This window comes from Salmo salar, chromosome 13, assembly GCF_965601325.2.
Source record: "Salmo salar chromosome 13, fSalSal1, whole genome shotgun sequence".
Taxonomy (NCBI): domain Eukaryota; kingdom Metazoa; phylum Chordata; class Actinopteri; order Salmoniformes; family Salmonidae; genus Salmo; species Salmo salar.
Window position 1 is genome coordinate 47,726,957 of NC_138303.1, and position 27,949 is coordinate 47,754,905.

At 41.4% G+C, this 27,949-nt stretch overlaps 1 protein-coding gene across 1 annotated transcript; it reads right to left on the reverse strand.

The window, feature by feature from the left end:
* Positions 1–12,424: 12,424 nt before the first annotated feature.
* On the reverse strand, positions 12,425–26,008 carry LOC106566958 (protein RER1). The gene is made up of 7 exons (XM_014135656.3): positions 25,904–26,008; positions 22,925–23,010; positions 22,562–22,666; positions 21,748–21,844; positions 13,632–13,710; positions 12,753–12,888; positions 12,425–12,556 (listed from the first exon to the last, which is right to left on the reverse strand). The coding sequence occupies exons 2-7, from the start codon at positions 23,003–23,005 to the stop codon at positions 12,467–12,469; spliced, it is 588 nt and encodes a 195-aa protein (XP_013991131.1). The 5' UTR covers positions 23,006–23,010; positions 25,904–26,008; the 3' UTR covers positions 12,425–12,466.
* Between the last annotated feature and the right edge of the window lie 1,941 nt (positions 26,009–27,949).

A 27,949-nucleotide genomic window follows, 5' to 3' on the forward strand; every position in this document is an offset into this window, starting at 1 on the left:
GAGGGCACCATTCAAAGTACATATGCATAAATGTTTACGTGATTGGGAAATCAACATGTACTTGGTTTCACCTGCACAGAGTACTAATTTCAGTTCAACAAAGGCTTTCTGCTGGGCAATAAAGGCAGATTGAATCTCTGACAGAGCCTGTTCAGCTGTGGCGGCAACAGCATACACCACAGTGTCATCCTCATACAGGTGAAAGTATTTCCTTACAGATAAACCAGTATGTTTTATGTAAATAGTGAAAGGAACAGTGTCAAAGGCTTTAGACAGTCAATAAAAAGGTCTGCACAGTGTTGCTTCTTATCCAAACAATTAAGAACATCCTTAAAACCAAAGAAGTATCAGAGATGGTGCTATGACCTGGTCTGGAACCTGACTGGTGTACATTTAGAATACATTTTGTAGATTAAAAGGATCTAAGTTGAGTATTTACCAAGGATTCTGTCATTTTTGCTAGGCAAGAGAGAAATGGGGCAATAATTATTTAGGTCACACGGGTCACCACCTTTTGAAGGGGGATATATGGGCCACCTTCCAGACATGGGATGATACCAGAAATGCGATATTGCCATTCCTATTGGCCATCTCTTCAATCTAAGCCAACAGGAAAGTGTGTGCCCTCAGGCCTGGAGGGAAGCAAACGTAATTCCACTACACAAGAATAGCAAAGCACCCTTTGCTGGCTCAAACAGCCTACCAATCAAACTGTTACCAACCCTTAGTAAACTTTTTGGGAAAAGTTATTTTTGACCAGATACAATGCTATTTCAAATTAAACAAATTAACAACACATTTTTAGCATGCTTATAGGGAAGGGCATTCAACATGGACTTCTTGTACTGTACACAAATTACTGATGATTAGCTCAGAGAAATTGATAAATAAATGATTGTGGGAGCTGTTTTGTTAGACTTCAGTGCTGCTTTTGACATTATTGATCATAATCTGCTGCTGAAAAAACATGTGGGGTCTGTCCATAATAAAACTTCTTAACAACACTATCCACAAGACTACTGTCCAGTCGTGTGGTCGTGCCACAAACAGGGACTTAGGAAAATTGCAATTGGCCCAGAACATGGCAGCACGGCTAACATTAATAATATGCATGTCAATCTCTCCTGGCTCAAAGTAGAGGAGAGTTTGACTTCATCACTACGTGTATTTGTGAGAAGTATTGACGTGTTGAATGCACCGAGCTGTCTGTTTCAACTATTAGCACACAGCTCAGACACCCATACATACCCCACAAGACATGCCACCAGAGGTCTCTTCACAGTCCCCAAGTCCAGAACAGACTATGGGAGGCTCACAGTACTAAATAGAGCCATGACTACATGGAACTCTATTCCACATCAGGTAACTGATGCAGCAGTAGAATCAGATTTTAAAAGCAGGTAAAAATACACCTTATGGAACAGCGGGCACTGTCGAGCAACACAAACACACAGGCACAGACACATGCATACACATGATAACATATGCACTATACAAACACGTACACATGGATGTTGTGTTGTAGATACAGTATGCAGTTGTAGAGTAGTGGCCTGAGGGCACACACTTAATGTGTTGTAAAATGAAATGTATTGTTTTTAAATGTGTATATCTTCCTTCATTTTGCTGGACCCAGGAAGAGTAGCTGCTACCACAGCTGATGTGGATACATAATAAACACAAATACAAATGTGGTTTAGTGTTTAAAAGTGAGGGACATCTTTGATAGGGCCCACTTTTTGTGGACACAAAACAGACAGAAGAAAAGATCAATGGCCCCCCAGTATATACTCGGTTCTTTTGAGGGGCGCCTTGCACCTGAACTGGATACAGTGAGATGTTAATGCACAAACCCTCTCCCTTTCCCCTCCATTTGTTCCCGCGTGCTCAATTGTCAGCTGAACACCTCCATTGTGTCTGGAATCAAACTTTATAGGACTTGAGCAACTTTGAAAGTTGTCTAGAATCTCCATTCAGCCTGTTGCGTGTCCGTTTCACTTGACCTTTTTCACTTTTGCTCTTATCAAGAAATTACACCACCATTTATAGGCTACAGGATATACAGCCTACTCCTGCAATAATGCCACTGCCACTTTGTTTAGATCACTAGAAGTAAAAACCTTTTGATTTTTAGAAGAAAAAAAGCTAAAGATTGAAATGTTGTGGCTATAGCCTATATATTTCTTAAGAGTTGGCTGTACTTCAAGGAAAAGTCTCTGATTCTCCAGAAGGTCTCCCTATATGTCAATGTCTGTTATGCACAAAGTAGGGCAGTTGGGCTAGTTCAGGCGGTTCAGCAGCTATGACTTTCCCAAAGGTTGTGCCTTTTGAGGGTACAGTGTGGAGAATCAGGAGGCAAGGGCCTCAAGACAGGGGTGGCCAACTGATTCTCCTCGCTGCCTGTGAAAACAAATGTTTCTGAAGAAAACAAAAACATTGGGAACACGTGATGGTAGATGTCTTTGAGATAGGTCTCGATATATGGGCTCCCGGTCTAAGGCACTACATCTCAGTGTATGAGGCGCCACTACAGTCCCTTGTTCGAATCCAGGCTGTATCACATCCGCCCGTGATTGAGAGTCCCATAGGGCGGCGCATAATTGGCCCAGCGTCGTCCGGGTTTGGCTGGGGTAGGCCGTCATTGTAAATAAGAATTTGTTCTTAGCTGACTTGCCTAGTTAAATAAAGGTACAATTTTAAATATGCTTTATGGTTGCAGGACGATTGGGTGTGTGGACAGGCTTTTGCAACAGGTTTCTCGGATTCTTGTATCACCAGAAAATCTAAATGTTGTGGAGACATGGAGAGAATTTCCACGTTGCCTTCGACCTCGTTGTTGTGAAACTCCGATATAAAATAAGTGCTCAAACCGAGCAAAAACCTATTAACATCAACACATTATGCTGGGATTTTCTTTCTCTAAAATCTCACACATTGTATGTTTCCTCTAATATTGATGCCTAATGATATGTCTATAGGCGTATAGGTATAGATTGACATTTAGTCTATGGAAATGTAATCAAAATTGAATGAAAACGTAGTCATTTTCAATTATTTAATTGACAGAACATTGACTTGAGCTCACCACGCACTAATTGAAGGCTAAGATGGTAAGGCTGTATTGAGTGGGTTGTTAGCCTACTTTCCCAAAAATGTAATAGGCATGTTTAAAAAAATCTGTATTCCAATTTCCAGATATGGAAGGCTATAATATAGCTTTATTTGTTGATATAGTTAAAGCCTATAGGATAGTAGTTGTTTTTTGGAGACATTCATGTACTTTTTGCAATGCCTGTGTTTCTTTCCATAAATAGCCTAACCTTATAATAATATCTTAAGCTTCAGACAGCAATATTTGGGGATATAGGTCCAAGATATGCCACTTTTGGAGATGATGAGTGTTCATTAGATTATTCGATGAGAGCTCTTAGCTGATTGGTTGTTGGGGGCTGTCAAAGCAGCGCTGTTCATCTTGGCATGCGCGATCCACAGGGCTCTTGTCGCATTGAGGTGCACGAAACACAGGGCACTTGTTGCATTGACATGTTACGTGGGGACGCTATTAATTGGCTAGTGAAGCAGAATGCCTTCACTCGTGCGCCAGGGAGTGTTCAGGCAACAACTGTAAACAGACCAGAACTACCTACAGAATGGTGTCGGCAATCGATTGTGTAGTCAAGACCACAGACCACATTCATAAATGGTAAAACGGTGTGTAGCCTGTTACTTACGTGCATGCATAATAATTGGCAAGTAATAACTTGCAAACAAATGAATGTCAACAACAAAGATTTTTTAAATGACAAATGGATTGTTTGTTAATGCCTTTTCTCTTTTTTTTGTCAGGTATCCAAACCATTGATGGAGAAGTAAAGAGGAGCATACATAAATAAATGCTTGGACATGCTGGAGAATTATTACACAAAACAATGTAAGTTATGCTATTAGTAAGTAAGTTATGCTATGAATCTATTAGTCCAATTGACATGATAGTGGCTCAATTAAGATTCTATTCAGATTCAAAAACACAAGCTGGAGAAAGCAGACATCTTGGAACCAACTAAAACATCTGATAAATCTTCAGAAGATCCAGAGTGATTCACTATTTGTTATCTCATTTTAAACCTGGTTTATGGTAGGCTGACATACCACTATTAGTTATGCTTCTACAACAATTTTTTGGTCTACTGTCAAGTGAAATGATCAATATGCATGGTATTTACGCATGGTGCCAAATGTCCCTCTCATTTTTTATAGGCTCTTTTAATGAACTATTAAATGCTTTGTGGTGTAGTATTTCCACAGTGTAGATTTGTATTTTATAAATACTATATGAACGAACTGAAGAATCCTCTTCTCATTGTATTAGGCATTAGCGGGCTGGGAGAGGGAATGGAAGGGATATTCACACACAAATACATGTTACGTGGGGACGCAAGCTGGAGAAAGTGAAATGATCTTTATCAATGTAATGATTCATTAACCAACTTCTATAATACAGAATAAAATGAAATAGGAACAGTTTGGTTTGTCATAGTAGTTGAGATATAATCTATAGCCTTATAGGCTTAGGCCTACCTCACCATGTCCAGCTTTAACCTCTTAAGCAGCCGTTGTCTTGCAGGTAGCTGGCTTCATTAGGGGTATAAAGTAAATAACATCAATGCCAAGGACATCTCATTTCAGAGAGCTCTGTAAGTTGTTTCACATAAAGGGCATAAAAAAACTAAAAGCAGCTTTACCCAACTCTGTGGAGACCGAAGGGGCCTCCAGTGCTATCCAAAGGCATCTCAATCACACCGCAACGCGTATAGGAGGTGGAACGGGAAGCTGTGCCACACAGGTGCTTGCCCCCATTCTTCATTCCTCTTTACATGGGAATAGCCTACAGGTTTAGAGAGTATACTTTACGACACCTCACCAGCCTATTTGTTTTAGTGAGAAATCTGCGTTGTCAATAAGGCCAGTCCAGGGGATTAGGTTACTTCACTACTGTTTCTTTGAATAGCTCTATGGACATTCCTCCATACTCTTTTCTTTGTTCTTCTTTATTTTGACTGCAGGTAGGTAGAGGTGGCTGTTGGCTGTTATTGAAACGATGGGCATCAAGTAAGCTTGGCATTTGGTTCCCTGTGTGTGCACCATGTGACACTTGTTCACAGTGATCGATCCATGCATCAAAGCTCCCTATAGCTTATGATCAGTTCCTTCCTACATTAACAATGTTAAGACATAACCAGTGAGGAACCAACAGTCAGGGGGGTTGTCTTGGGCACATGCCATGACGCCCATTCATCACATTCTTGTCCAGTTTTACACATAACTACCGAAACAGCGGCTCGCAAATTAGGTTCTTTTTGAACAGCACAGCACTTTTCTGCTACTAATTATTTACATGCAGGCTCTCAGTACTCTCTGTATCAGAGGCCCCATGTTATCTTAAACGGTTGGGAATCCACATAGGCGTAGGGCTATTCTGCATACGCATACATTCAATATGGAGGTTTAGGATTAATTGTGGACCAGGCAGTGGTTTTGGAAGGTCATAGAAGAATTGTCATGAACTTTCATTTAGTGAGTTTGGGTAGACCTGTATCTATAAAGATGATATAAAGATGATTCGATGTAGCCTACACAGCTGTACATAGTCCATCTGTAAATAGCCCACCCAATCTACCTACCTCATCCCCATATTGTTTTTATTTACTTTTCTGCTCTTTCGCACACCAGTATCACTACTTGCACATCATCATCTGCTCATCTATCACTCCAATGTTTAATTGCTAAATTGTCATAACTTCGCTACTATGGCCTATTTATTGCCTATCTCCTCACGCCATTTGCACACACTGTATATAGACTTTATTTTTTTCTATTGTATTATTGACTGTATGTTTGTTTATTCCACGTGTAACTCTGTGTTGTTGTATGTGTCGAACTGCTTTGCTTTATCTTGGCCAGGTCGCAGTTGTAAATGAGAACTTGTTCTCAACTAGCCTACCTGGTTAAATAAAGGTGAAATAAAAAAATAAAAAATAATAATAAAAATAGCCTACTCAAACAGACCCACAATACTCAGGATTTCCCCTTAGAGCTGGATAAAGAGCTGTGTTGAGGCTCACTGGCTGTGGGTAACTGGTGAACAAAGTGCAGACGTTCTTCGCAGAAACAATGGTGAGGGGCTAGACGTAATTGAATCTGCAGAGTCAAGCGTTTTAAAACACCTGCTGAAAAAAAGTAATGATTGTGCAAATTTACATGAGTTTCTAACATGCTGGCTCATCGCGTGTGCATGTTCATTTTGTCTATCCCCCACCAATGGGTAGATGGGAGAGGCCAGACTTGCAGCGCGTCTGAGCAGTCGCGATCGAGCAGTTTGGATGAAATGATTGAATAACATGTATGTGTACATTTATTTTGCAGAGCTCGCACACGCAACATGGGCGGTTTGGTAACATGTAAGGAGGTATGTTATACCTACTAAGATGTACAGTGCCTTCGGAAAGTATTCAGACCCCTTCACTTTTTACACATTTTGTTAGGTTACAGCCGTATTCTAAAATGTATTAAATAGTTTTTTTCCATTAATCTACACACAATACTCAATAATGACAAAGCAAACACAGGTTTAGACATTTTTGCTAATAAATAAAAATAAATCTGAAATATCACATTTACATAAGTAATGTGGATTAGTTAACCCTTTATTCAGTACTTTGTTGAAGCACCTTTGGCAGCGATGACAGTCTTCTTGGGTATGACGTTACAAGCTTGGCACACCTGTATTTGGGGAGTTTTTCCCCCCATTCTTCTATACAGATCCTCAAGCTGTCAGGTTGGATGGGGAGCGTTGCTGCACAGCTATTTTCAGGTCTCTCCAGAGATGTTTGATCGGCTTCAAGTCCGGGCTTTGGCTGGGCCACTCAAGGACATTCAGAGACTTGTCCCGAAGCCATTCCTGGGTTATCTTGGCTGTGTGCTTAGGGTTGTTGTCCTGTTGGAAGTTGAACCTTTGCCCCAGTCTGAGGTCCTGAGCACTCTGGAGCAGGTTTACATCTTTGCCTCGATCCTGACTAGTCTCCCAGTCCCTGTCACTGAAAAACAGCATGATGCTGCCACCACCATGCTTCACCATAGGGATGGTGCCAGGTTTCCTCTAGACTTGACATTCAGGCCAAGAAGTTCAATCTTGGTTACATCAGACAAGAGAATCTTGTTTCTCATGGTCTGAGAGTCTTTAGGTGCCCTTTGGCAAACCTCAAGCGGGCTGTCGTTTGCCTTTTACTGAGGAGTCGCTTCTGTCTGGCAACTCTACCATAAAGGCCTGATTGTTGGGGTGCTGCAGAGAAGGTTCTCCCATCTCCATAAAATATATATATATATACACTGTTCAAAAAATAAAGGGAACACTTAAACAACACAATGTAACTCCAAGTCAATCACACTTCTGTGAAATCAAACTGACCACTTAGGAAGCAACACTGATTGACAATAAATTTCACATGCTGTTGTGCAAATGGAATAGACAACAGGTGGAAATTATAGGCAATTAGCGAGACACCCCCAATAAAGGAGTGGTTCAGCAGGTGGTGACCACAGACCACTTCTCAGTTCCTATGCTTCCTGGCTGATGTTTTGGTCACTTTTGAATGCTGGCGGTGCTTTCACTCTAGTGGTAGCATGAGACGGAGTCTACAACCCACACAAGTGGCTCAGGTAGTGCAGCTCATCCAGGATGGCACATCAATGCGAGCTGTGACAAGAAGGTTTGCTGTGTCGGTCAGCGTAGTGTCAAGAGCATGGAGGCGCTATCAGGAGACAGGCCAGTACATCAGGAGACGTGGAGGAGGCCGTAGGAGGGCAACAATCCAGCAGCAGGACCGCTACCTCCGCCTTTGTGCAAGGAGGAGCAGGAGAAGCACTGCCAGAGCCCTGCAAAATGACCTCCAGCAGGCCACAAATGTGCATGTGTCAGAAACAGACTCCATGAGGGTGGTATGAGGGCCCGACGTCCACAGGTGGGGGTTGTGCTTACAGCCCAACACCGTGCAGGACGTTTGCCATTTGCCAGAGAACACCAAGATGAAAGCAGGTTCACACTGAGCACATGTGACAGACGTGACAGAGTCTGGAGACGCCGTGGAGAACGTTCTGTTGCCTGCAACATCCTCCAGCATGACCGGTTTGGCGGTGGGTCAGTCATGGTGTGGGGTGGCATTTCTTTGGGGAGCCACACAGCCCTCCATGTGCTCACCAGAAGTAGCCTGACTGCCATTAGGTACCGAGATGAGATCCTCAGACCCCTTGTGAGACCATATGCTGGTGCGGTTGGCCCTGGGTTCCTCCTAATGCAAGACAATGCTAGATCTCATGTGGCTGGAGTGTGTCAACAGTTCCTGCAAGAGGAAGGCATTGATGCTATGGACTGGCCCGCCCGTTCCCCAGACCTGAATCCAATTGAGCACATCTGGGACATCATGTCTCGCTCCATCCACCAACGCCACGTTGCACCACAGACTGTCCAGGAGTTGGCGGATGCTTTAGTCCAGGTCTGGGAGGAGATCCCTCAGGAGACCATCCGCCACCTCATCAGGAGCATGCCCAGGCGTTGTAGGGAGGTCATACAGGCACGTGGAGGCCACACACACTACTGAGCCTCATTTTGCCTTGTTTTAAGGACATTACATCAAAGTTGGATCAGCCTGTAGTGTGGTTTTCCACTTTAATTTTGAGTGTGACTCCAAATCCAGACCTCCATGGGTTGATCAATTGGATTTCCATTGATTATTTTTGTGTGATTTTGTTGTCTGCACATTCAACTATGTAAAGAAAAAAGTATTTAATAAGATTATTATTTCATTCATTCAGATCTAGGAAGTGTTATTTTAGTGTTCCCTTTATTTTTTTGAGCAGTATATATATATATATAAAATTTTTTTAAAAAAATCGCTGGAGCTCTGTCAGTTACAATTGATTTCTTGGTCACCTCCCTGACCAAGGCCCTTCTCCCCCGATTGCTCAGGCGGCCAGCTCTAGGAAGAGTCTTGGTGGTTCAACACTTCTTCCATTTAAGAATGATGGAGGCCACTGTGTTCTTGGGGACCTTTAATGCTGCAGACATTTTTTGACACCCTTCCCCAGATCTGTGCCTCGACACAATCCTGTCTAGGTGCGCTACGGACAGTTCCTTCGACCTCATGGCTTGGTTTTTGCTCTGACATGCACTATCAACTGTGGGACCTTATATAGACAGGCTTGTGCCTTCCAAATCATGTCCAATCAATTGAATTTACCACAGGTGGACTCCAAGTTGTAGAAACATCTCAAGGATGATCAATGGAAACAGGATGCACCTGCGCTCAATTTCGGGTCTCATAGTAAAGGGTCTGAATACTTATGTAAATAAGGAATTTATGTTTTTTCTTCATAATAAATGTGCAAAAATTTCTACCTGTTTTCACTTTGTCATTATGGGGTATTGCATGTAGATAAAGATTTGTTTTAATTGATCCATTTTAGAATAAGGCTGTAATGTAACAAAATGTGAAAAAAGTTAAGGGGTCTGAATACTTTCCGAATGCACTGTAAATACAAATGTGTTCCATTATTTCAACAATTTAATGCACTGAATTAGGCTAATATTAAAGCACTTAAAATGAACTTTTAGCCATATTTAATATTAATAAAAGGGCTTGATAAGATTATAATTATGTTTCTGCATTGTTCTTTATACCAGTTTTAGGAAGAGTAATCCCATGTAAAAAATGTCTGCCACCCCTGTAAATAAGTTTTTTCAAATCTGGCCCCTGTAAGAACATAGTTGAATAGCCCCGGTATAATACATTTACAGTACTATGAAAGACATTTCATTTCACTTTACTTAAATGTAAGTGTTCTTGTTTAACTCAGGGGTCTCCAACTCCAACTGAGTATGCAGGCTTTTATTCCAAACTAACACTAACAGAACAGTTTACAATAATCACCTTGGTATTCAGTACAAGCATTGCTTAATTAAATTGGGCTGTAAAAAACCAACCCTGCACACCCAGTGTCTCTCCAGGTCTAGAGTTGGGAGTTCCCTGAATGTGGAAAGGTTGTGCTACAGTACTCAGAGAGCAATCCAGTCTCCGGTCTGATGTAAAGAACTGAGCTGCTGGCATGATGAATGTCAAAGTCCTCCCAGTATATATTCTCCATCCAGTTTAAACTCAGAGGCTGGGCAAGAAAATTATTCAGGTAGTGCATTACCTGCAGGGCTAGGAGATGCTACATCATTGTTTTCTTCAGATAATAAATGTGAAGGCAGAGTGCCTGTGTCCACACCAACTGTTCAGGTGCTGCTGATGATCGTTCCCCCATAGACATCACATACAGTTGAGACGAGCAGCTCCCCTGGATGGAGAGCAAGTTGTGGGGTTAATGGCCTTGTTCAAGGGCCCAACAGTAGGGGAAGGTCTTTAAGATGTGAACCCAGCAGCCCTCCAGTTGCCAGATCAATTCCCCCTATTTTTCCAGTGCCTGGCCCGGGAATCGAACTGTCCATCTCCGCTGGTCTACCTACCGCCCTAATGGTTACTTCTAAAAGCAGGAACGGATTCAAGTTAACAGACAAATGTCAGTGAGATCCAAAAACATGAAGCAGAAACAGCCACACCTAAATTGAAGGGACACAGTCTCTTTAATAGCATTTGGAGTGAAAAAAATGACACTTAAAAGTTATTAAAATCTTTTTTTTGTTTATAATTGCAGCACAAGAGCAACCAAGAACATGCAATCTCTTTCATGAGAAAGTTTATAAATCTAGAAATCAATTTTACTCGTTTATTTTTTTTTTTTTTTAAATGACATACGATGACTTGGAACACTTGTTTAACAGTTGTTTGAAAAAAAAAAAAAAAGTTAAATAAATCTCAAAACAAATGTAATCTTTAAAATAGATATAAACCCTTAGAAACACTATGTACTTTGACAGGATTTTTTATTTTTATAATTTTTTTCCTTCCCTATTGCTGATCAAAGGTTTTCCAAAATGTCTCTGGTTACCAAAAATACTACCGCCACTTTTCATAAGATCCCCGGCATACCCCCTTCATTCATTTGTTACATTAAAAGCTCTCAATCTCACTTTTCTTATGTGTCCTCTGCAAAACAAGATAAAATATTTTTGTTTGGAATGATTATAGACCATTACCACATTTGTCAAAAGAAAAATACAGAATGTGAGTATCAAGCTACTAGATTTGAATGGAATATACCCCAGTTTGTAAACAGTTGCCTAAACTGCTTGTTCAAAGGATATGGTCTTTCAGGGAATAACGTTTTTGTAAGGAAAGAATAATTTGAATACGGGTATGATACTGATGTACATTTTAAGAAATCTGAACCCCCAAAAAATATATTCACAGGGGGCGCAAAGCATAAATCTGAAGTAGTGCTGAATGAGTTACTGTCCTCTTCAACTGTACAACAAATCGTATTTTTGACATGACGGGAAAGCAGAGGGAATAAACACAAAAAGGATTCTATGGCTACGGAGGGAAAAACAGTAACAAATTAATAATACTTTTTTCTTTTTAGCAGCCACACAACTTGAACTGGGCTTTCTTAAACCTCTCTGTACATAATGTTGTACAAAACATGACATTTCATATTTCTCCATGATGATATTCTCTGGAAAGTACACCAACTCTGTCCTAGCCATGCAGTGATTTTCACTCTTCGCTAACTTGTTATCGAACCAATCTCCTATACCTAAATCACTGCTTGTGCCATCAATAGATGGTTGGATTATGGTTCTGAATAGGTATTGTATGTAGTGAATTCGTGTTCAACTGAAGGGTAACCAGTCACTAAAAATGAACTGCTTTACATAAAGGAACATTTCTGGTGTGAGTCTCAAGACAGTGCAGAAGTACACTTGATCATAGACCCACATCAATTTAAATCTTTCATATTTACGTCAATAAAATAAAAAAGTACATCTAATCAGGTTATTTCATTCTAAACCTAAGGACTTCCCACAATTACACGTTATAAACGAGTAGGTACCATGTCTTTAATCAAAAGTAGTTGTATTTCACTTGAAGACAGAGCAGTTAGAAATGGAGCGTCATTAAGAATCCACAACTGAATTTTTCCTGCAATCCGTCCAGTGGCGCCCCCTCTAGCAGAGTTCATACTTACCCCATGGGGTTACAAGGCAAAGGGCGGCACTGCGTTTCATCCCGCGGCTGAGAGATGACTCCCCATAATAACCAAAGGCAGCGTGTTCTCTTGTGATTATGTCAATCCTCAGCACTACTACCATCCAATACTGTCAACATTTTGGATCAAAACTATTTATTGTATCTTTTTTCCCCCCCTCAGACAATCACTGACCCCTTTTACCCACATATACTATTTTTCCATAACTTTTAATTCTCAATGGGGGGGGGGGGGGGGGGGGGTTAAGGGGGAGGGTTTGATTTTAACTAGCAAAAGGTTTCCCGGTTTCTTCCTTGCCTCTGTAAGTCCTCTTCCCATGTGTGAAGGGGAGGTATCTGTACTTGACCATATGCTGAAAGTAGAAGAAAAATAAAATTAGCCACATTTACATGATGTTCTTATTCACTGAATTCTAAGTGAAGATTGACGTGCATGATTAATTCCAGATACATATCAAAAGCAGAGGAATTCATTAGGATTGAATGGTCTGATATGACTATATATATCATGCAGAGTCAGCTGCAGCAGTGTCACTGGGTTTCCCATACCTTGATCTGCCTCTTCATGGTGATACAGAAAAGCATGATGAAGTACATTACAAGTATGGGCCAGAACACTGGCACATTGAAGGCTTCAAAGAACGTGCAAATCATGGCGATGACGATGCCTTTTGTTGCCGAATGCCTGAAGACATAAAAGAAAAAGAAATGCACAACAACAACAAAAAGTCAGCGTTAATGATAGCAAGTTCCTTTCCTGTAGACAGTGGTAAAAAAAAGCACAAGTAAACTACAAAAGGTAAGCACGAGAGATTTCTGTTTCCTACCATCAAAATAAGTATGGGCAACAACATACTTGTCAGTGCCACCTCCAGTACATATTAGCATTGTTGTTATAGGTTCAGGTTGAGAATGAAATGGCATTGATAGGCTTCAGGAAAGCATGTACAACAACACAGCTTTGCACTGGAAAGCTAGGCTACATTGTAAAAGTCCATAGAGCAATCCTAGTGCAGTGTCCTATTGGAAATATACTTTCACAGGCCAAGAATATCTTGACATTGGTGGGTGAGCTGGCTACTTGGTGAGTAAACAGAATAAAATGAAAGAATTTGCAAGGGACAGTGTGCAGGAGGTATTTTCTGTGAACCAGGCTATTGAATAGTGGGACATAGAACACAACAACCATTACATGGCTGGACAGTATTGTACTATGTTAATATGCGTGTTCTCACTTTCCATGGATTGTATTTTCTGTATGACATTGAATCATTCACTCAAAGATTCGTGGAATATTCTGACAGGACACTGAAATAGTGGGCACAAATGATGCACAAGCCTGTAACTCAGTCCAGTTCAGTGAAAGGCCAAGCTGGGTAGATGACAACTAGAGATGGTGTGGGTGTGGGGTGGGGTGGGGGCTCTCACCAGAATTTGAACTCAGGCAACCTCCTGATGAACGGACGGAACTCCTCGTTCTGCTTGGTGGGGAGCGCCGGGCCCTCATCTACAGGTGAATGGAGGGGGAGCAAAGTTACAGCGAGGATCACGTTGATAGCCAATCAAATGGACTCAAAACAAGAACAGTGACTACAAAGTTTCAAAACTGATGTAAATAGCATCCCGACAAGAGCACTGGTGTAGACACTTTGCATTCTGTTTTAAATACCAAAATGTCACGGAAGGCATTTTAAATAGTATTTACATAGTAACCCAAGAGCTTCCAAAGAAATACCTTTCTAAGTTACTCTCATCACATCGAAAGGAAAGGAGCTCTCCAATATCTTGTTTCTCTAGTGCAGGGGTTCTTAAACTTTTTCAGCCTGGGAACCAAATTAGAAATTCTGTTTTCCTGGGACCCAAGCTTATGAAAACATGCAACTATACGTAATTATCGGTACATTTAATTTCCCACATGTCTAAAAGAAATGCAATATAGACAAAACAAATAACAATGAAATTAAATACCAATATAAATTCATGTTTATTTTCCCCATTAAAAACCTCTTACATATGTCTAGATTGGAACTGTTGCTGTTAAAATACAATAAATAATTTTCATTCTGAACTGGAATAAAACAGATTGATCACATCACACAGATGTACAACAGAACACACAGCTGGAAAGCTAGGCTACATTGTAAAAGTCCATAGAGCAATCCTAGTGCAGTGTCCTATTGGAAACAGGCTCAGTTTGATAATACAACCCTAAGTAACAATACAGATGAAAAACTGCCTGTAGCTCAGGCCCTGAAGCAAGGATATGCATATTTTTGGTAACATTTGAAAGGAAACACTTTGAAGTGTGTGGAAACATGAAATGAATGTAGGAGACTATAACACATTAGATCTGGTAAAAGATAATACAAAAAATATATATATAATTTTGTACCATCATCTTTGAAATGCAAGAGAAAGGCCATAATGTATTATTCCAGCTCAGGTGCAATTTAGATTTTGGCCACTAGATGACAGCAGTGTATGTACAAGTTTAAGACTGATCCAATGGACCATTGCATTTCTGTTCAAAATGGTGTATCAAGACTGCCCAAATGTGCCTAATTTGTTTATTTATATCTTTTCATGTTCAAAACTGTGCACTCTCCTCAAACAATAGCATGGTATTTCACTGTAATAGCTACTGTAAATTGGACAGTGCAGTTAGATTAAAAACAACGTAAGCTTTCTGCCAATATCAGATGTGTCTATGTCCTGGGAAATGTTCTTGTTACTTACAACCTCATGTTAATCGCATTAGCCTATGTTAGCTCAACCGTCCCGCAGGGGACCCACCAATCCTGAAGAAGTTTTAAACTTGACCCCCAAAAAACATCTGGGTCAGATTCTTTCTTTAAGGTTGCAGCCCTTATCGTCGCCAAGCCTGTCTCTCCTCTTTGGGAAGGTTCCCATTGCTTGGAAGGCAGCCACGGTGCATCCTTTATTTAAAGGGGGAGATAAAGCTGATCCTAACTGTTATAGGCCAATTTCTATTTTGCCCTGTTTATCAAAAGTGTTGGGAAAACTTGTCAATCAACTAACTGGCTTTCTTGATGTCTGTAGTATTCTCTCTGGTATGCATTCTGGTTTCCGCTCAGGTTATGGATGTGTCACTGCAACCTTAAAGGTCCTCAATGATGTCACTATTGCCCGTGATTCTAAGCAATGTTGTGCTGCTATTTGTATAAAGTCAGAACATCTGCAGTCTCAGCCACTGCACATCACCAAGGGAGTACCCCAAGGGTCGATCCTAGGCCCCACGATCTTCTCAATTTACATCAACATAGCTCAGGCAGTAGGAAGCTCTCTCTCATCCATTTATATGCAGATGATAGTCATAGTCAGCTGGCCCTTATCCGGATTGTGTTAAACCCTCTACAACAAAGCTTTCTAAGTGTCCAACAAGCTTTCTCTGCCATTAGCCTAGTTCTGAACACCTCCAACACAAAGGTAATGTGGTTTGGTAAGAAGAATGCCCCTCTCCCCACAGGTGTGATTACTACCTTGGAGGGTTTAGAGCTTGAGGTAGTCACCTCATACAAGTACTTGAGAGTATGGCTAGACAGTACACTGTCCTTCTCTCAGCACATATCAAAGCTGCAGGCTAAAGTTAAATCTAGAATTAGATTCCTCGATCGTAAATCGCTCCTTTCACCCCAGCTGCAAAACTAACCCTGATTCAGATGGCCATCCTACCCATGCTAGATTACGGAGACATAATTTATAGATCGGCAGGTAAGGGTTCTCTCGAGCGGCTAGATGTTCTTTACCATTCAGCCATTAGATTTCATCACTGCACTCTATACTCTTCTGTAAACTGGTCATCTCTGTATAACCGTCGCAAGACACATTGGTTGATGCTTATTTATAAAACCCTCTTAGGCCTCACTCCCCCCTGTCTGAGATATCTACTGCAGCTCTCATCGTTCACATACAACACCCATTCTGCCAGTCGCATTCTGTTAAAAGGCCCCAAATCACACACATCCCTGGGTCGCTCCTCTTTTCAGTTCGCTGCAGCTAGCGACTGGAACGAGCTACAACAAACACTCAAACTGGACAGTTTTATCTCCTGCTCTTCATTCAAAGACTCAATCATGGACACTCTTACTGACAGTTGTGGCTGCTTCGCGTGATGCACTGGTGTCTCTTCCTCCTTGTGCTGGTTGTCTGTACCCAATAATATTTGTACCATGTTTTGTGCTGCTATCATGTTGTGTTGCTGCCATGCTGTGTTGCTGTCATGCTGTTGTCGCCTTAGGTCTCTCTTTATGTAGTGTTGTTCTGTCTCATCGTTATGTGTGTTTTGTCCAATATTTATTTTTAATCCCAGCCTCCGTCCCCGCAGGAGGCCTTCTGGTAGGCCATCATTGCAAAAAAACTGACTTCGCTAGTTAATTATTACATTTACATTTAAGTCATTTAGCAGACGCTCTTATCCAGAGCGACTTACAAAATGGTGCATTCACCTTATGATATCCAGTGGAACAACCACTTTACAATAGTGCATCTAAATATTTTAAGGGGGGGGGGGGGGGTTAGAAGGATTACTTTATCCTATCCTAGGTATTCCTTAAAGAGGTGGGGTTTCAGGTGTCTCCGGATTATTATTATTTTTTTTTTTTTAAGTACAGTAGCTAACTTGCTTTTGCTAACATTAGCTAGCTCTTAGTTGTGTACAAGAGGATTGTTTGAAAGAGAAATTCACATTTACTACTATGAGAGTTAGTACTTCCTTATTTCCGCTTATTATACCTGTTATAAAATGACAACAGTGCCTTGCTAGCTGACTTACTTTTCCACTGTCGAAGCACTGTCTCCTGAAGCATTGTGCCCTGTTCTGAAAAAACTCCCTGGGTTTATCATCATGCTGTGGATGTTTGGTCAGGATGTGTCGTTTTAATTTGTTTGTTTTGAGAGACTCATTACTAAGCACTTCCTGCATAAAACATACTGTGGGTGCTCCTCACCATTTCTCAAAGTTTGCATGAGAGAGAAACTCATCGCTGTATTTGCGCTGTATGAGCTAAGTCAGAACTTGTGGCTAGCTTGAGTCCATTTGATGACAGCGGTGAGTGATGGCGAGTGAGAATAACAAATCAGTGGCTGTCGCGGAATGATCTTCAATAAAACTGCAGAAACAAGATCAAACTGCAAAGCACACAGGTGTCTCTCCCTCCCACTCGCGCAGATACCAAAATGAGCAGAGACACCCCTGCTAAGCAGAGAGAGCACTGACCATAGAGCGCAATTGCACTTGGCCAAATCAATTCCGGTAATGAATTAAATAATTATACATTTACTGTGACACGTCGCAACCCACCATTAACAGGTGGGTTGCAAACCATACTTAAAGAAAGGCTGCTTTAGTGTACAGAGTAGGGGTTTAACTATTCACCAATACTTTGAGAACTGGTATGAGACGACCCCCGAGTCGGTCACAATCCTAGCCATAAAATAACCTTGCACAATAGACGCCACTTACCAAACGCATCCCCAATTTTAAATGAGTAAGTTTGGTGAGGGCAAGGTAAACCAACCGTTATCCAAAATATTGCATGTAGGTGAACTGAACTGTAATAAATATCTGAATTTTGTGATCTAATTTTGGCATTAGCCTATAGCTCAATGGCAATGTTTTCAGAAATGAGTAATTCTCATGATATCAGTTTGACAGTTGCAAATGGACTTAGAAAACCATGTTGCATCTGCAATCATTCTGAAGACTAAGGTGCCTAGTTTAGGCAGTGTCTAATTTCAAATAAATATGAGCCTGAATTTCGTACATTTTCATCCCATATTCTCATTAACAAAATGCATCCATAAATTCAGTTCCTTTTATACAATTTTACTTTCGAAAAACCTAATGTATTCAAATAAAACACGGTTGCTGTAGTTTGGATATTACTGCATGGTCGGAACTAGAAGCACAAGCCTTTAGTTGGATATTACTGCATGGTCGGAACTAGAAGCACAAGCATTTAACTACACTCGCATTAACATCTGCTAACCATGTATGTGACGAATAAAATTTGATTTATCATAAATTGTATACCATTTGAAGTTCACATTAAACAAAATATGTAGTAAGTAAAAACACTGTCTGTGGACATGTTTGTCATTACCTTAAGACTTTTTCAAGTTTCTGTAAAAACACTTTTTTTAAATAAAGTTTTATTCACCCATGATACAGTACATGACCAAAAGTACGTGGACACCTGCTCGTCAAACATCCCATTCCAAAATCATGGGCATTAATATGGAGTTGGTCCCACTTTGCTGCTATAACAGCCTCCACTCTTCTGGGAAGGCTTACCACTAGATGTTGGAACATTGCTGCTGGGACTTGCTTCCATTCAGCCACAAGAGCATTAGTGAGGTCGGGCACTGAGGTTGAGCAATTAGGCCTGGCTCACAGTCGGCATTCCAATTCATCCCAAAGCTGTTTGATGGGGTTTAGGTCAGGGCTCTGTGTAGGCCAGTGAAGTTCTTCCACACCGATCTCGACAAACATTTCTGTATGGACCTTGCTTTGTGCACAGGGGCATTGTCATGCTGAAACAGGAAAGGTTCTTCCCCAAACTGAAGCATAGAATTGTCTAGAATGTCATTGTATGCTGTAGCGTTAAGATTTCCCTTCACTGGAACTAAGGGGCATGGCCCGAACCCTGAAAAACAGCCCCAGACCTTTATTCCTCCACCAAACTTTACCGTTGGCACTATGCAATGGGGCAGGTAATGTTCTCCTGGCATCTGCCAAACCCAGATTCGGCCGTTGGACTGCTAGATGGTGAAGCGTGATTCATCACTCCAGAGAACGCGTTTCCACTGCTCCAGAGTCCAATGGCAGCGAGCCTTACACCACTCCAGCCAACGCTTGGCATTGCGCATGGTGATCTTAGGCTTGCGTGTGGCTGTTCAGCCATGGAAACCATTTCATGAAGCTCCCAACGAACTGTTATTCTGCGGACGTTGCTTCCAGAGCCAGTTTGGAACTCGGTAAGGAGTGTTGCAACCAAGGACAGACGATTTTTACACGCTTCGGCGGTCCCATTCTGTGAGCTTGTATGGCCTACCACTTCGTGGCTGAGCCGTTGATGCTCCTAGATGTTTCCACCTCCCAATAACAGCACTTAAAGTTGACCGGTGCAGCTCTAGCAGTGCAGAACTTTGACGAACTGACTTGTTGGAAAGGTGGCATCCTATGACTGTGCCGCGTTGAAAGTCACTGAGTTCTTCAGTAAGGCCAGTCTTCTGCCAGTGTTTGTCTATGGTGATTGCAGGGCTGTGAGTTCAATTGTATACACCTGTCAGCAACGGGTGTAGCTGAAATAGCTAAATCCACTAATTTGAAGGGGTGTACACATACAGTTGAAGTCGGAAGTTTATATACACTTAGGTTGGAGTCATTAAAACTCGTTTTTCAACCACTCCACAAATTTCTTGTTAACAAACTATAGTTTTGGCACTTTGGTTAGGACATCTACTTTCTGTATGACAAGTAATTTTTCCAACAATTGTTTACAGACAGATTATTTCACTGTATCACAATTCCAGTGGGTCAGAAGTTCACATACACTAAATTGACTGTGCCTTTAAACAGTTTGGAAAATTCCAGAAAATGATGTCATGGCTTTAGAAGCTTCTGATAGGCTAATTGACCTAATTTGAGTCAATTGGAGGCGTACCTGTGGATGTATTTCAAGGCCTACCTTCAAACTCAGTGCCTCTTTGCTTGACATCATGGGAAAATCAAAAGAAATCAGCCAAGACCTAAGAATTTTTTTTTTGTAGACTTCCACAAGTCTGGTTCATCCTCCAAACGCCTGAAGGTACCACATTCATCTGTACAAACAATAGTACGCAAGTATACATGGGACCACGCAGCCGTCATACCGCTCAGGAAGGAGACACATTCTGTCTCCTAGAGATGAACGTACTTTGGTGCAAATCAATCCCAGAACTACAGCAAAGGACCTTGTGAAGATGCTGGAGGAAACAGGTACAAAAGTATCTATATCCACAGCAAAATGATCCTATATCGACATAACCTGAAAGGCCACACAGCAAGGAAGAAGCCACTGCCATAAAAAAGCCAGACTACAGTTTGCAATTGCACATGGGGACAAAGATCGTACTTTTTGGAGAAATGTCCTCTGATCTGATTAAAACAAAAATAGAACCGTTTGGCTATAATGACCATCGTTATGTTTGGAGGAAAAAGGGGGAGGCTTGCAAGCCGAAGAACACCATCCCAACCGTGAAGCACGGGGGTGGCAGCATCATGTTGTGGGGGTGCTTTGCTGCAGGAGGGTCTGGTGCACTTCACAAAATAGATGGCATCATGAGGACGGAAAATTGTGGATATTTTGAAGCAACATCTCAAGACATCAGTCAGGAAGTTAAAGCTTGGTCGCAAATGGGTCTTCCAAATGGGCAATGACCCCAAGAATACTTCCAAAGTTGTGGCAAAATGGCTTAAGGACAACAAAGTCAAGGTATTATTCTGACATTACACATTCTTAAAATAAAGTGGTGATCCTAACTGACCTAAGACAGGGAATTTTTACTAGGATTAAATGTCAGGAATTGTGAAAAACTGAGTTTAAATGTAGTTGGCTAAGGTGCATGTAAACTTCCGACTTCAACTGTACACTATATATACAAAAGTATATCTAATCTCTAATAGAGCTCAGTATAATTTTTAAATCGCCAACTATCAAACACGCATTCTCATCTCTCAAACCTGCTCATCATTACCGTAATGCACCAACATTTAAAACTATTACAACAAATAAAATGTACTCTTTAGTTATTTGGGCTTAATCTGATACTATGCTTTTATCTAAATGTGTACCATATATACACAAGATTCAGAAAAGGTTGTGTTGCGGTAATGAGAAGTTACATTTTAAATATTTGTTTTCCGTGTCATGTTTAACTCAGGCCTTTTCATTAAGTCAGGAATGCTAAAACAAATATTAGAAATGTATTTGTTATTACTACCTTGGACTTCTAAAACTGTTGCAGTAATGATAATTTTTGCATTGGTAGATGTGGAAATTGTTGTAAATTACATAATCTCATTAATAAACATAATTATGAAATAGATGAATACAGATCTAATCTTAGTGATCCAAGAGGAATTTTTGTGAAGTGCCAGTTTCTTGAGAATCACCCAATTAGAAAATGTAATTTAATAGTCTGTTTAGTCATAAGGATGAAAACGTATCCAGATTCACTGAAAATAAATATTTATCTGCATTGGACTGAAACATAATATTGAATCGTACCAAACTATAATGTATCTTTCCTGAATCATATGCACACCAGTGTATCAAGATGCGTAGTCGGCCAAAGACACACACCCCTAGTCAAAGTTTTTTTTAAATATAGTCTCTAGCCACAGTCCTACATGGAGAGTGCTTTGAGGGTATCTTCATGAAGAGTGAGTGCTAGAAGACATAGTTTTATGTGAGAAAGTAAACATCTTAAACATGACTGCAACCCAAAGGAATGTCGTATGTTACAGTGAACTCCAACTTGCCTTCGTCAAGCATTGATGGATCCACTTTTGGTGATAGAAAAGCGATGAACAGGTTGAGATGGTAGATTCCCAGAGCGTATGTTACAATATACCAACCCTGGAGGGAGCAGAGAAAACCTATATTAGTGTTCATTTGAATTTCATACATTACATTTTAAAATGTTACTCATTTAGCAGACGCTCTTATCCAAACTGGAAATTAAATAAGCGTAAACATGTGTATTCCCTCACATAATTCACAAATGTATCACATTGACTGATTTGACAATATCTGGGGCAATACTAGTCTAAAGGGAAAACAGTACTCTACATTTTTACACAGACGTTCCCAAAGTGATCTTCTACTCCTTGGATGTGTGCAAGTGCATATTACGCCTAAAGGCACATTGCAGAACCCTAGGAGAGCCCTAAAAGATATTAACGTTCAAACTCAGAAATGTAACATGATCAGTCATAATAAACACTAGAATTCAAATCTGACAAGCCAGTTACAGGCTCCCTCCATTGAGGCATACCCAAATCTTGGCAGATTTGACTTTCGTTGTTGTTTGTCAAAGGAGGAAGTTGTCGCCCTGTATGTGATGCCAGATTACAGAGTCTACCTTCAAAATACGTCAGGTGCATATTCAGTAGGGCAAAATGTTGTGGAACGCTAAGATAGAAATATATTGTGCAGAACAGACATACCTCTTCGTCATGCTGAGAAAGGAAAAACGTCAGCTCTACTCATGGCATTTCTATCTGTAGCGTTCAGTACGTTGCAACCTCCTGAACGCGACCCAGCATAAGCCCTGAGTGTGGTGTGTTTCTCTACCTGTAATATGTACACTCTGATCATGTAGATGGCCGTTAGCGAAAGAGTGACTCCCCATCGCCCTATGGAGAACGGCGTCGACCTGTCTAGCCATGACTGATAGATCTGGAAAAGACACCAACCAGAAAGACAGTGCACAACCATTACCAGGAGAGCAACAGTAAACATTAGATATAGTGTCACATTTTCACATCGTCTTATCTGAAGTGCTATTTCTAGCTTTTCAATGCAGCACCACCGTGACAGTGGGTCGAATGGTTGTCTTCATCAAAACAGTGCTGGCAGAGTTTCCCTTGGTTTAGCCTAGTTTTCTTTCCTCTTGACATTTGATGAGAGAACAACTAAAGGCCCTGGCAGCAGTACCTGTCCAACCCGTGTGAAGAAGCTTCCGATTGTGGATGGTTTCCCATGGATTGATTCACCAACACTGTCCCCTTCTGACATTCTGTCTGTGGAAGGAGAGAAAAGGGTTGTTAACAGGTATTACTTGAACAGATTTCACCACCACAGGCTTTTTGTTTGCAATGTGAGTGTGGATCTGTAGACAAAGTGTTTATAGTAAGGTGTTATAGACACAATGTGTTGATGTGGTGTGCTATCAAGACAAGACAAGAACGTCTTGCTTGGCTGTGACTCACAAAGCATGGCTACATTTGCTGCATGTAAATAATGTGGGGACAGATGAGCCTGAGGATATTTGGCCTTTAGCTCAGAGCAATTTGGCAAATTGTCTATTGGTATTCAGTACCAACACTGGCAGATCATCCTTACCCAACATGTCGGCTACAGTAATTTTTTATTTGGCTAGCTATATAGCTAGCTAGTTTATTCAGTTAGTCCTTTTCCACATATAATAACATGGCAACAACACTCACATACAGCGACAACAAAGCTTCATCAACCTAACTGACTAAACTCCATGGTATTTATTTATTTATATATTTTTTCACCCCAATTTCGATCTTGTCTCATCACTGCAACTCCCCAACATGCTTAGGAGGCGAAGGTTGAGTCATGCATCCCCCGAAACAAACCGCGCTTCTTAACACCCGCCCACTTAACCCAGAAGTCAGCCGCACCAATGTGTCGGAGGAAACACCGTTCAACTGATGACCGAGGTCAACCTGCAGGCGTCTGGCCCACCACAAGGAGTCGCTAGAGCGCGATGTGCCAAGTAAATCCTTTCTGGCCAAACCCTCCCCTAACCCGGATGATGCTGGGCCAATTATGCGCTGCCCTATGAGACTCCTGATCACGGCCGGTTGTGATACAGCCCGGGGTCAAACCCAGGTCTGTAGTGATGCCTCCAGCTCTGCAATGCAGTGCCTTAGACCGTTGCGCCTTTCAGGAGGTCCGTTAAGGAAGTTTCTGATGAACTCCATGAACAGAGTTGAGCAGAGACCAGGCTTTGTGGAATTCAGCTCTGACTAAATTGATTTGCCCAACGTCAATACTTCAACAACAAAACATGAAACGCTTACCTTGTACCTATGTTTAATCCTCTGTAGTTGAGTGCCTTTGTTTGCTGAAATCCATATTTTTTTATAAAACATGAATCAAGTACAACCGACTGGTTGTTGAGATTCAAAATTGGCACATGCATATGCCATCTAAAAGCAACAAGCAAACAATCTGATTTCTGCAAACAAGGAAAGACATGCAACTAGAGGGCAAACATAGATACATCATGGTAAGTGTTACATAATGTAAATGTTTAAGTATTGACCTTGGGAGCGATTCGATGTAATAGTAGCTGAATTCCACAAAGCCTGGTCCCTGCTCAACTCCATGGAATTGAGTTAAGTCAGCTACATCAACATAGGATAACTGACATGTTATCCTGAACCAGTTCTGCAAACGTTATGTCATAGTACTCACCAAAATAGTTTTGCAGAGAAAGTATTGTCATTATTGCCGTTTGGCATGGTATGTACTGCCAAAAAAGGTCTAAATAAAATAAATTATCTTAAGGAATACTGTACTGCTGCTGGATCAGCCTTCCTGTGCGTGGTAGTAATCAGTTATTATATTGGGAGGTGCCGAAGGTGGATTTGGCTCATGCACTCAACTATTTTTATTTAGAAATCTTTTGCAAGTACATACTGCGCACAACGGCAGTAAAGACGCTGCGAAACTCCATATTTTGGGTGCGTACTGAACTTATTTTGACATCACATTTGCAGAGCTGATTAATGGGACTTTGAAATTTAAGGATAATGGGCATCAGAGGAGATATCTTCTCCTCAAGCCTAAGTACTGGTTTAATGTTATCCCAACTCGGCCCACCCAAAGTCCTTGGCTTGTAATAGGCTAGCCCCCTTGGAAGGTCTACCGGCTCAAACGATAATAGTTTCATTTTAATTACCATTCATGTCAAATGTCACGTTGCTTATCAAACAGCGGTCCAATTATTGTGAGACTTAAGTTAGCTGATAATGACAGACTTGATAGCCGAATTAAACTAAACCCCACGATTTACGAGCTGCGACTAGTGTGGGCAGACTGGAGTTCCGAAGTCACAAAATTAAATTAATCAAAAACGACATATTTCAGCACCCAAAGAATAGCCCTGAAATCGGTAGTTTGTATTAAAAACATAACATAAGCCGCCCACACACTAGTCGGCGCGCAACTCTATTGTAAATCGTGGAGTTGAGTCGCTCACATAGACGGTCTCTTCTCATAATGGCTAGTTAGCTCCCCAACATTGAATCGTTTACTGGTTAGCTAGCGAGCAAGCCAACGAATGCAGTTGCTAGCTACTGTAGCCAGCTAAAACAATTATTTATAGTGTTTGAGATGTTTAGCATTTGTGTTTTTGATTTATAGCACAATTTTGATTAAATGTTTTCCTGTCTCGCAAGCAGGGTGAGTGACGTTAGCTAACATTAGAAAAAGCTAATTAGTGATGCCCGCCTCAAAAAACAACTTCCTGGTTTGTGTAGTTTTTAAACAACCACCTTTCATTAACAGTGTGTGTGAAACACTGATGGATTCACTCTACTTCCCATAATGTGTAGCGGGAATCAAACAGTTCAACCCTGCTACTTTACAGAAGGAAATTGTAGTCTTTAATCTCAATCTTGTCATTTTGATGGCTACAAATCAGCGGAGATTGAACTACACCCACCAGCAGTAACTTCGTGAATTTGACAACTCACTTCCGGTTAGAAACCGAGCCCTTTCTAGCTAGCATAGGCATAGCATCTCGATACCATATTGAGAGAGGAATTCAATTGAAATATGACTTTGGTATTGGTTCCCTTAATTCAACTAAAACTAAAGAACATGTGTTCACACACCTACTGACAGACATACTGCTGCAAGACAGGTTTTTCTTACCTGATTCTGCCGCTGTGTCACTCTCGGCTCTACCTAACTACCTCTCGTGCTGGTTCGGCTAATGTGTACACGTCAGTACTTCCGCGAGGACTCGCTTTAAAGTACGGCAGGCAAGATCAGAAGAGCCAAGAAAACCCTGGACCGTGTGGGAGATGCACAGGGGGTTTGTGGCACTTTGCCTGGCCACTGGAGAAATGAAAATACCTACTTCTTTCAAAAGACAAGGGGAAAATATGAACTACAATTATATATGACACTATTGCAACAACAACAAATAATCCAGCCAAACCTGTACTTTGAATTGCTTTTCACATAGCCTAAAATAATGCTCCTAATTAAATAGCCTACTTATTCTTTCTCTCTAAAAATAATATAATACAGCATATGACAGAGTACACACACCTTTTGACAAGTTGTATGTTTACTCATTAGGACGAGGGTCATTAACTATTTGAAGGAACTTACAATGCATTCGGAAAGTATTCAGACCCCCTGACTTTTTCCACATTTTGTTGCGTTACAGCCTTATTGTAAAATTGATTAAATAAATAAAAATCCTCATTAATCTTCACACAATAACCCATAATGAAAAAGTTAAAATGTTTTCAAATGTATATAAAAAAAACGGAAATATCTTATTTACATAGGTATTCAGACCATTTGCTATAAGACTCGAAATTGAGCTCAGGGGGATCCTCTTTCCATTGATCATCTGCAACTTGATTGGAGTCCAACTGTGGTAAATTCAATTGATTGGACATGATTTGGAAAGGCACACACCTGTCTATATAAGGTCCCACAGTTAACAGTGTATGTCAGGGCAAAAACCAAGCCATGAGGTTGAAGGAATCTGTCTGTAGAGCGGCCGAGACAAGATTGTGTCGAGGCACAGATCATTTATGCAGCATTGAAGGTCCCCAAGAACACAGTGGCCTCCATCATTCTTAAATGGAAGAAGATTGGAACCACCAAGACTCTTCCTAGAGCTGGCCACCCGGCAAAACTGAGCTATAGGGGGAGAAGGTCCTTGATCAGGGAGGTGACCAAGAACCCGATGGTCACTCTGACAGAGCTCAGGAGTTCCCTGTGGAAATGGGAGAACCTTCCAGAAGGACAACCATCTCTGCAGCACTCCATCAATCAGGCCTTTATGGTAGAGTGGCCAGACAGAAGCAACTCCTCAATAAAAGGCACATGACAGCCAGTTTGGAGTTTGCCAAAAGGCAACCAAAGACTCTCAGAACATGAGAAACAAGATACTCTGGTCTGATGTAACCAAGATTTAACTCTTTTGCCTGAATGCCAAGCATCAAGTCTGAAGGAAATATGGCATCATCCCCATGATAAAGCATGGTGGTGGCAGCATCACACTGTGGAGATGTCACCTCGCTCATCAACTCATCCTTGACCGCTGGCTACGTCCCTTCCGTCTTCAAGAGAGCGAGAGTTGCACCCCTTCTGAAAAAACCTACACTCGATCCCTCCGATGTCAACAACTACAGACCAGTATCCCTTCTTTCTTTTCTCTCCAAAACTCTTGAACGTGCCGTCCTTGGCCAGCTCTCCTGCTATCTCTCTCAGAATGACCTTCTTGATCCTAATCAGTCAGGTTTCAAGACTGGGCATTCAACTGAGACTGCTCTTCTCTGTGTCACGGAGGCTCTCCGCACTGCTAAAGCTAACTCTCTCTCCTCTGCTCTCATCCTTATAGACCTATCTGCTGCCTTTGATACTGTGAACCATCAGATCCTCCTCTCCACCCTCTCCGAGTTGGGCATCTCCGGCGCGGCCCACGCTTGGATTGCGTCCTACCTGACAGGTCGCTCCTACCAGGTGGCGTGGCGAGAATCTGTCTCCGCACCACGCGCTCTCACCACTGGTGTCCCCCAGGGCTCTGTTCTAGGCCCTCTCCTATTCTCGCTATACACCAAGTCACTTGGCTCTGTCATATCCTCACATGGTCTCTCCTATCATTGCTATGCAGACGACACACAATTAATCTTCTCCTTTCCCCCTTCTGATAACCAGGCGGCGAATCGCATCTCT